The sequence below is a fragment of the Benincasa hispida genome, chromosome 8 (assembly GCF_009727055.1).
Source record: "Benincasa hispida cultivar B227 chromosome 8, ASM972705v1, whole genome shotgun sequence".
NCBI lineage: Eukaryota > Viridiplantae > Streptophyta > Magnoliopsida > Cucurbitales > Cucurbitaceae > Benincasa > Benincasa hispida.
Genome location: NC_052356.1, coordinates 54284913 through 54296015, shown reverse-complemented (window position 1 = coordinate 54296015; position 11103 = coordinate 54284913). Strand labels below are relative to the sequence as shown.

Genomic DNA, 11103 nt, shown 5'->3' with positions numbered 1-11103 from the left:
CAAATCTATCTAATTCATCTTTCCAGGTAGATTCCCAGGTAGGGGTGCGACGTTTCTATCGACTTAAGTACCCCAACCTAGCCAGAACCAGCCTTAGACAGAAGGTACCTTATAGATACATTTGTTACATATTTAATCTTTTATTAGTCAATTTAATCCTATTAAACTAAATTAAAAGATTAAACTTAGGTTTCTAATCTTATTAGAAACGTGATCTTAGGTCCAACTCAATCAAGTTTTAAAACACTTTTAAAACATGATTAAAACTAAGATGTACATGCAACTCTTTCTATTTGATTTTAATTCTAATTTCATTATTTATAACTTTTATAAAGAATGAAACAATTAAAATCATTCACATTGCTAGCTAGACAAACATAAGGTATTTATAACTTTTATAAATAAACCTAAGTGTCATGCTTCATACAATGTTCATTCATTACTAATATATAACTTTTATATAACAAGTAATGAACTAAGAATACATTTCATGCTAACATACAACCTTATATTATAACATTTATAATATAGATGATGCATGGATATGCTTTAATGCATGCATATATTATAACTCTTATATTATATGATGCACGAGCATGCTTTAAGTAATTTAATCATGCATACTAATATATTATAACACTTAAAATATAAAGATGATGCATGAATTAAATGCATAACCTATGGTGGGTTTTAAAACTATATGACATATATGATGGCATATAATATACACATACATCACTGCACATTTAAGAAAAATTGATGGATCGAGAAAGTATATCTCAAATTCGAAAAGGAAATGTTAAACTATTACAAAGTTGGAGTCAACCGGCTCGAACAGGTGAACCGGGTCTTGAACAGCCCTTGAAGTCTCGTCACTTGATCATGTAGCAAATCCTTCTAATCATCAAGTAACGAACGTCGAGTATAAACGATCGTGTAGCAATGATCGTGTGGCTTAGGACTATGCGATGAGCATGCAAGTCCACACGATCGTGCAGCGTGCTTCGAGTAACGCATGTCATGCGATCATGTAACTAACGACTATGCGATAAGCATGATAGCCTACACGATCGAGTAGCAAGCACCGAGTATCATATACCATACGATCTTGTAGCTACTGACTACACGATGAGCATGATGGCCTACACGATCGTTTAGCGTGCATGCCTTGCATCGAGTATCAAATAATATGCAATCGTTTTTACCCTCGATTGTTTATGCGATCATGCAGCCAACACAACACGATCGTGTAAACTCTTTACACGATCGCGTAGCATTAACTATGTGATCGTTTAGCAAATGGTACATGATCGAGTAGAACAGTTCTACATGAACGCATAGCCAAATCTAAACGATCATCTATCTTAAGCTACAAGATGCGACCACCATTTCGTCTTCTCTATTGAAGCAAACTGTAACTCTTTGCGTCTGAAGCTTTTTCACAAACGACTCAAAAACTTAAAATGAATACAAACTCGATTGCAAGTGTTTATGCCCAAAAATGAAGGGGCCCTTACAAATTAACTTTTGTAAAAGTAAACAAAAACATTAAATAGAGACAATTATCCCGAAATTATCCATCAACAACATCCATAAAGATTTAACACTTTAAATTGATTGCAGAAACTTAAAAACCCACCAAACTGTAAACAAAATTCAATACAACTTGGCTCTGCAACAATAGAAGGAACTCCATTTACAGAGAATCTTTGAGCGGAAGCAGATCGTCCAAATCCCATCGTGTTTGAACGCATACTTTTACAGTCATACAGAACAAACCATGCACTAAAACTTAAATTACAGTATGCTTTGAAATAAAAACGTAGGATTAAGAGAATATACCTTTGAAGAACCATTCTTTAAGTAAATCCCTTGATGGTACTAGTTTAAGAACACAGCGAACAAGTCACGAATTCCCTTGAACAAGCAGCAAGCAGCAACTCGATCTTCGAACCAAACGGATACTACCACTTGGTGACCTTGGTATTCTCGGTGTGAGAATCCAGGAGTGGTGGGCACTGGCTAATTTTGGTCAGAGGGGAAGGTTTTGTGTGGAGGAGGAAGACGATCGAGTAGACGAACAACACTATCGTGGAAACGACGAAGTCTATCGCATAAACAAGTCACTCGATCGTGTAGATGATAAGACTATCATATATCGTCTCGAGTAATCGTGTAGATACTCGATTATTAACTTGATTGATTTTCTCTCAAGGGAATAATTAGAAAACCATTTTTCTTTTATCCCACTTTTTCCCATAAAACCAAATAACTACCACCAAGGGTGGTTATGGAGAAAAAGAATTTAATTATCAAATAATTAATAAATATAAATAAATATGATTAACTAACTTATCATATTATATTTATAACCTATAGTTTTTAATATGCATCATATATAATATATAAACCATAGTTCTTTTTCTCTATTTTAGACATTAATATACATAATTTATATTAAATTTAATATTTATGAACCTTATTCATAGAAATATATTTGAATCATATTCTAATATTAGTTCCTCCAATCAAATAATAATGTATCAAACACATTATATCAATTATATCATATATAATTGAATTAATTGAATTATATCATATATAATCAAATTCCTTCTTATTAATTTGAACATTTCAAATTAACCCAAAAACTAATTCTCAACTAAAATTCATTGAGCTACCTAGGGGACCTTATGGACCTGTAGCTTGAAGCTTCAACGGTATGTGATAACTAATTAAACCCTTTAATCACATTATTCACCATCCGTTAACTGTCGGGCACTCCACTAAAGATCGACAGCTGCACTCTTCGCACTACAGATATATTTCCATGTCCATTGGATATAACCAATCAACAGTACAATGACCTTTCACAAATCGCTCGTAAGTATAGTTGAACTAAATTACCATTTTGCCCCTGTAGTTACATATATTTCCTTAAGTATCACTGATCCCTCTAGTGAACAATAGATCATAGTCCCACTATGACTAAACCCCTCTCGGGCCAAGGGAGGGTGTGGCGTCACATCGTTCAAGACCCGAAATCAGCCCTTAAGGGAGTAATTTATCTACTTACCCTTACTTTGGGAAAGGAGTGAATTCCATCTTGTGTACCTGAGTTCCCAGCCCAATCAGATGAATCTCCAAAATGGCAGGCTTGTTGAGTCGGCGATTTGACCACTTTCACCAATGCAAATCAAAGGACCGCCCTCATAAGCAGGAGTTCACAACTCACTCAGGATTAAGGTCATGTTATCTATGGTCATCCTAGTGAAATGAAAGTCTCAATTATGAACGGTATTATATAACGAGACTAAATATTTCGTGGTTCGGTCTTATACAAACTCTTTTATATAGAATATCCCCGCTCGCATGTCTAATTCATGAATGATCAGGATCAGATCATTTGTAGCACTTTACAACATTTGTAACACCTAGTGTCACCAAGATAAGGTACTCAACCTTATCCATATACTACAGACCATTTAGGTTATCACATAAACACGATCCACTTGTATGTCAATACATATATGTTTAAGTTATAACGATAAATTGTATGTCAATACATATATGTTTAAGTTATAACGATAAACATGGATCTTAGTTTATTGGTTTGTGGTTAATGCAACTAAAATATCATATATTTCATAGACAATGTGAATAAAATATCATATATTATAAATCACAAAATATTTGTTCATACAAGTGTTTACAAACTACAAGATCCTACGAGATTTAGGGCATCAACCCCAAAATATATCATTGCTAAATCACCTCAAGAACCTATTGATAAAATTGAGGTGGAACAGATACTCAGAGCAAACCCAGAATCTTTCATGTCATGGTTGGAGAATAGTGGTAATGAACCTCTTGATCAAGAAGAAGAAGGGGTGATTGAAGAAACTGAAGCTGAACAATAAGATTTAAGAGACTACTTCTTAGCTAGAGATACGCAAAGGAGGGTCATTGTGCCACCAATCAGATATAAGGCAGACTACATTAATCTTGCCCTAAATATTTCAGATAGTGTGAATGAATCAGAACGCATCATCTTTTGAAGAGGCTGTGAGCAGCTCTAATGCTAGAAGATGGGTTGAAGCTATGAATAAGAAGATCGAGTCACTAAACCTAAATAAAACTTGGACTTTCGAACCACTTCCAAAAGGATGTAAACCTATTGCATCCAAATGGATTTACAAATTCAAAGAGGGCATAGCTAAGGTTCAAGAGCCAAGATTAAAGGCTAGATTAGTTGCCAAGGGATTCACACAAAGACAAGGTATCAACTATAATGAAATATTTTCTCCAGTAGTCAAGCATATCTCAATCAGAATGTTATTATCACTTGTGGCACAACAAAGCCTAGAGCTATATCAACTTGATTTTAAAACAACCTTCCTTCATGGACATTTGATAGAAACTATTTACATGGTTCAGCTTAAGAGATATGAAGTTAAAGGAAAAGAAGACCACTACTGCTTATTGAAAAAGTCTATCTTTGGCTTAAAACAATCACCAAAGTTTTGGTATCAAAGGTTTGATGATTATATTACTAAGATTGGTTTCTAGAGAAGCTCATTTGGTAGTTGTGCCTATGTAAATACCAAGTCTTTTCATGACTGTGTCTACTTACTTTTATATGTTGATAACATGCTTCTAGCCGGAAAATCCAAAGAGGATCTAAAGTATGTTAAGAAACTCTTAAAGGCAAAATTTGACATGAAGGACCTAGGGGAATCCAAAAGAATTCTTGGAATTGAAAATGAAAGACACAGAGACAAGTCAAAGCTATATACAAGTCAACCTAATTACTGAAGAAAGTTGATAGAGAAGTTCAATATGGAGGAAGCAAAACCAGTTAATACACCTTTGGCACAACACTTCAAGATCTCAGCTGTTAACTCTCCCAAAGACACTGATGTTGAGCACAGAAGAATGATGTCTACAGTGCCTTATACCCAACCTGTAGGAAGCCTAATGTACTTGATAATTTCTACAAGCCCAGATTTTTCTTATGCAAGAAACCGTGTTAGTTGATATATGGCTAATCCATGAAGAAAGATTTGGAAGCAACTAGGTAGATCTTAAGGTACTTAAAAAGTACTAAAGATGCAAAAATTGTATCAACCTACCACTAATTTTGAACCATAACTATTTAGGTTTGTGGACTCAGATTATGCAGGGGATTTGGATAAAAGGAGGTCTCTCTTAGGCTATATCTTCCTATATGGAAGATGTTTACTAAGCTGAAAAGCTAACTTACAACCTGTAATAGCTCTCTCAACCACTGAGGCTGAGTTCATAGCTCTGTCTAAGGCAGTTAAAGAAGCTCCATGGCTAAAAGGACTCCTGCAAGACTTTGGATTCAAACAAAAAATAGTAAAAATATACTGTAACAACCAAAGCACAATACACCTATCCAAAAATCCTAAATTTTACAATCGTACTAAACATATTGATATTAAATACCACTTTGTTCGAGAACATATAGAAAACAGAAATGTGGAAATATTAAAAATTCATACCTCGGACATGCTCACCAAATTAGTCCCTCGGCTCAAGCTCTAGAAATGTCTAGACATCATCAGCTTCGAGCTACCTGACAACGGATGACAGAAAGAAAGTCAGGAGAAGAAACAATCCATTTAACACCTTAAATGTTGTTTTCAAGATGGAATGTAAAGTCTGTAACATCTAGAGAGAAAACAACATTTACATACACTTCTAGACTCACTAATCATGTACCATCCTTCTCTATATAAAGAATTCTTATCAGTAAGAAAATTAGAGTGTGAGAGTTAGAGACTTATCTGTGTAAAATTCCTCCAAGAATAAAAGAATTCTTTTTCTCCCGTGGATGTAGGCATCTTGCCAAACCATATACATCTGCTTGCAATATTCTCTCATCTCCATCCTCTTCTATTTCTCTGTTCATCCATGCACAATTCTCTCAATCAATTTGCACAACCATATGAATTACAAGTTAGAGAAGTTTTAGGAAGTAATCAACAGAGAGTCTGAGAAGTTTTTCCACTTTACTTTTCTAATCAGAATAGAATTCCACTAACAAGGATAAAAGAAGAAAAGAGGGACGAAGCTTCCTCTATCTTGTCACCAGCTATGTGGCTTCTTTACAGCCACTTCTTCCAAGCCAGACCTCATTCCCTTTCATTAATCACAATCTTGGGCCTAGTTTGGGCCCTTCAAGCCCAACAAAAATCGATATATGTATATATATGAAATGGGAGCAGTTGTATTCATATATATAGGTGGCATTGTTGACAGGTTATATCCGTGTTAGGGATTACCCACCAAATTTTACATCAGTTCATTTAATTAAAAGATTAATTGTTCCTCATAAACTGAAAGATCCTTCAGAAGGCAAAATTGCATAACCTAAGATCCTTCATAACCTAATGTACTATCGAGCTATAATTGTAGTGAATGTAACACTGTTTATAGAATACTTATCTAAATTTTGTTGAGACGAATCTATGTTTTTTTCATATGGTCTACCAACAAAGCCAGGTTCCTTTGGAGAAGGAAGATCTACAATTGCACCGTTGAGCATTGAAATAATAGTGGAGATATTTGGCCTATCATTTACAAATTCTTGTACGCATAAGAGCCCCACTTCAATGCATCTCAAAATTTCTTGTTGATAACACGATTCATATATTGTTGGTTCAATCATAGTAATAAGATTGTCTTCCATCCATAATTTCCATGCCTGAAACCAAGTTAAGAAAATTTGTTTAATTGATATTTGAATGTTATCATGAACTTTGAGAGAGTGGAGTTTTTATGTAGACAATACAAATCCCAATAAGCTTATGGCTTCTTCATGGTGGTAGAACTCTGTATTTCGTCTCCCGCTGATAATTTCAAGCAATAAAACTCCAAAGCTAAATACATCTGACTTCTCTGAAAATTGACCTTGCATTGCGTACTCAGGAGACATGTATCCACTAGATTCATACAATAGAAAAATAAACACACATAAATGGAATTTGGTTGGCCGCATAAAAATATAGGAATCAAAGTAAATTACTATAAATATAGTTTTAGAAGAGTACTTACTAAGTTCCAACAACTCTTAAAGTGTTCGCCTGAGCTTCATTACCACAAAAAATTCTTGCCATGCCAAAATCTGAAATTTTAGGATTCAAATCTTTGTCTAATAAAATATTACTTGCTTTGAGATCTCTATGAATGATTTTCAATCTAGAATCCCTATGAAGGTAAAGAAGACCTCGAGCAATTCCATCAATAATATTAAATCTCTTTCTCCAATCCAAAAGTTCTTGTTTTGCGGAGCCTACAAATACACATAAAATTTTAATAATGCAACACACAAATCATTAAAATTTAGCATAAAAATAACTCACCAAAGATGAATGCATCCAAGCTTAGATTGGGCATATACTCATATATCAATATTTTCTCTTCTCCTTCAATGCAACAACCATAGAGGCGTACAAGATTTCTATGTTGAAGTTTAGAAATCACTCTCACTTCATTTATAAATTCTTCATACCCTTGGTTGGAGGCTCTTGAAAGCCTCTTTATTGCTATTTCCTGTCCATTTAATAAATTTCCCTAAAACACAAAACATTTGCTTCTAATCAATCAATCCAAATAAAATAAAATCTAAATTTAAGTACTACGACATACCTTATACACTAGACCAAAGCCGCCTTGCCCGAGTTTGTTATTTATATCAAAATTGTTGGTTGCAATTGCCAGCTTCTCAAAATCATAAAGAGGTAGCTCTTCAAGTTTAATATCATCCTCAATCATATCATCCTCCCTTGTCAATTTTAAAATCTTTTTCCCTTTTTTGTTGGTCATCGTAGTTATGATCTTCTTCTCTGTTTATAAGTATAAGACCTCAAAAGGTTAATTAGCAAATGTATATGCATATCTTTGTCTTTTACTTGGTAGAGATGGGGATCAATAAATTATATGTCAAATGGGCATATATAACACTTTTTTTTTTTAGCTTTATTAAGAATAAAAGGATTTAAACCATCCATGATTATTGATATACTTGTATGTCAATTGAGCTATCTTCGATTTGAAAAATATAACACTAAATAACTAATGGATAAAATGGTAAAGAAATGACATTACTACTACTAGTATTATAGACCTCTAACATTGTTATAGGTTGAAAACAAAACCTAATCCTTTGACTACAACTTGGTTTTTAGTTTTCTTTTCTAAAATTCATTTGTACTTTCGCGCAATTTCTTATCTAAGAAAATGCATTTTAGTTATTAGTCAAATTCTAAAACAAAAATAAATTTTTAAAAATTAATACTCCATTTGATAACTATTTGGTTGTTGATTAACTTTTGGTTTTAGAAAATTATTAAACCTATAAATACATCTTTCACCTTTAGGTTTTTTATTTTGTTTTCTAGATTATACCAATATTACAAAAACCAAGCTATATTTTGAAAACTTAAAAAAGTATTTTCAGAAAACTACTTTTATTTTTTTAAATCTGCCTAAACATTCAACTATGTTACTAAAATGAAAGATGGAAACTAATATATGAAAAATTAAGAGGAAACAATTATAATTTTTAGAAAACAAAATTGTTAGGCCTCATTTGGTAATCATTTTGTTTTTTTGTTTTTGTTTTTGAAAATTAAGCATATGAATACTACTTACTCCTTCAAATTTCTTCCTTTGTTATCTACTTTTCACTAATGGTTTAAAAACTAAGCTAAATTTCGAGAACTTAAAAAATAGCTTTCAAAAAGTGGTTTTTGTTTTTGGAATTTGGTTAAGAATTCGACTATTATATATAAGAAATATGTAAATTATTGTAAGAAATGTGGATAAAATAGACTTAATTTTCAAAATAAAAACAAAAGCCACAAAGATTAAAATTTTCATTTTTTGTTTTCGAAAATTAATTATGATTATAAACAATATTTATACCTATTGATTTTTTTTGTTTTGTTATCTACTTTTTTTATAATGACTTTAAATAAAACCACAATAAGTTTTGAAAACTTATTAAAAAAATAGTTTTCTGAAAACCTATTTATTTTTTAAACTTGGTTAAAAATTTAAGTGTTTAGATAGAAAATACAAGAAATGGTAAATAAGTTATAGAGAAACAAACAAAATTTAAGAGGCAACCGTTTTCTTTTTCAAAACTTAACCAAAAAAAAAAAAAAAAAAGATATTTCCAAGACAAAGAAACTTATATGTAGAGGTAACCTTTATGTAATTAATTTCCAAAAATGTTTCCAAATGATTAATTAAAGGACTTAAAATAAAAAACAATAATAAAAAAAAAAACAAAAAATGAAATAGTTATAAGGTGGGTGAAATTTAGTTACCGCGTTTGTGAGTCCTCCATTTCCACCAAAAAGATACAGCAATGATAATGAACACCAAAATGGTCGTCTTGTCTTTCACATGATGATCATATGTGGAAAGCAAAAAAAAAAAAAAAAAAAAAAAACAAAAAGAAAAGAAAAGAAAAAACATTAAACAAATTCTGATGTAACAACAAAGATATAAAATTTTAAGAAATGAAAAATTAATGGTAGAACTTTAGGAAAAGAGTACATGTATGATCTAGTTCTGCATATGCCATCCGAAGGTGAAGAGTAGCTCCACGTATCTCAAACTTTTGTATATCAATTAACTCATCACTTTTCCATAGCATACACCGAATACCATTTTCATATGCATAAGCTTTACACGAACAATTTCTCAAGCACTCTTGTTTGCAATCTTCTTCTGTATAACCTAAAATGAACCATTCTACAAAAAATGGCAATTTAACCATTTCAACTGATACAAACCCATCTTCTTCAGCACGGCCATTAATGTTAATGCATTGCAATGGTGTCCTTCTTACACATCCACCGCTCCAATTTCCTTCATTCCATTCCTTTTCATTCTTTGGCTTAAACCCTTTTAAACAGCTGCAAATTGGAGACGCTTTTGGATTACAAATCCCAAATGCCCCACAAGTACCATAGTAATCACACTCTGTTTTTAGTAACGACCAACCAGCATTCCAGTGTTTCTTTTCAGTATCCCAATTGGTTAGCTCCAAATTCCCTCGAGAAGTTAAGGCCAAATAAGCAAAATATTGAATATGGTAATTGCGAGGAATGGAGAGAGTGTATGTTTGGTTGGCAATAAAAAGGTTCAATCCAGAAATGTAATCCAAATCCATATCGGGTATTCCAGTAAAAGATCGACCGTTCCATGGGCCAGATCGCCAATAGGGGTTATTGTTATTGTTATTATTTTTCCAAATCACAACTTCAGGAAGAGTGAGAACTTCTAGTGCTAAGGAAAAGTTTCCTGTGGAAGGATTAAAAGGGGTGTTCCATGAGGTCAGCTTGACCTTCTCCTTTGTTCTTTTGTTTGTGATGAGTTTCATGGAATTCAAGAATTTATCAGAAGGGTGTTTGAAACTCTCCCATATAGTGTTTCCAGAAGTAGTATCTTCCAAAACAAGGTTACCTGAGTCTAAAATTCGAGCGATTGTGTTGGTTGTAGAAGAAGAAGAGGAAACATTTGAAGACCAGAGGACGGTGCCGTTTCCGTCTAAGACGACAAGATTTCCATCCTTGTAAATAGTGAAAATCCCAGAAGTATTGTTGAGAGGTTTGTCTCTGTTGGCCACCCATACTATTGTTTGAGAGGATGATATATGGTTGAACCAAATTCCGACATATCGGCCCGTAGAATTAAGAGGTGTGAAGAACCCCAACCGGAAAGAACTGCCATTGGAAATTATAGATGCAGGGTCTTTGATGAATTTTTTTGATGTGATTGTATCCTCGCCCAAGCTTGTAAAGGAAAAAAGAAGAAGAAGAACCCGACCAAGACATGGAAAGCTGCAGCACTTTTTGTGTTTCATGAGTTCCGATGTATACTAATTATTGAACTCCGATGTAGAAAAATGTGTGTACTTCGAATCCTAATCTGAATTCTAGGACTAGAGAATTACAAGTTGAGTGCGATAAAGAATGACAATTTTATACTACTTTTGTTCTGTTCCAAATGAACTTGCACCTTAGTCTCTTGCTCCCTTTCCTCTGACAATAAAATTAAATAAAT

General features: G+C 33.0%; 1 protein-coding gene and 1 pseudogene across 14 annotated transcripts in view; both read right to left on the bottom strand.

Annotated features, from left to right (window-relative positions):
- The window catches only part of LOC120083856, a 29741-nt pseudogene extending 24095 nt beyond the window's left edge, over positions 1–5646 (bottom strand).
- The window catches only part of LOC120083855 (G-type lectin S-receptor-like serine/threonine-protein kinase SD1-13), a 28523-nt gene extending 17526 nt beyond the window's left edge, over positions 1–10997 (bottom strand). For 13 of the 14 annotated variants that reach the window (XM_039039745.1, XM_039039750.1, XM_039039746.1 and 10 more), the window contains exons 1-6: positions 9360–9551; positions 7675–7871; positions 7389–7599; positions 7081–7318; positions 6818–6968; positions 5526–6730 (exon numbers count right to left, since the gene is read on the bottom strand). In XM_039039745.1, the coding sequence (XP_038895673.1) occupies positions 6422–6730; positions 6818–6968; positions 7081–7318; positions 7389–7599; positions 7675–7871; positions 9360–9510 (1257 nt within the window). In that variant the 5' untranslated portion in view covers positions 9511–9551 and the 3' untranslated portion in view covers positions 5526–6421. Of the gene's footprint in view, positions 1–5525; positions 6731–6817; positions 6969–7080; positions 7319–7388; positions 7600–7674; positions 7872–9359 lie in introns of those variants that run through there. The other variant, XM_039039742.1, reaches the window with a different exon arrangement.
- Positions 10998–11103: the final 106 nt, after the last annotated feature.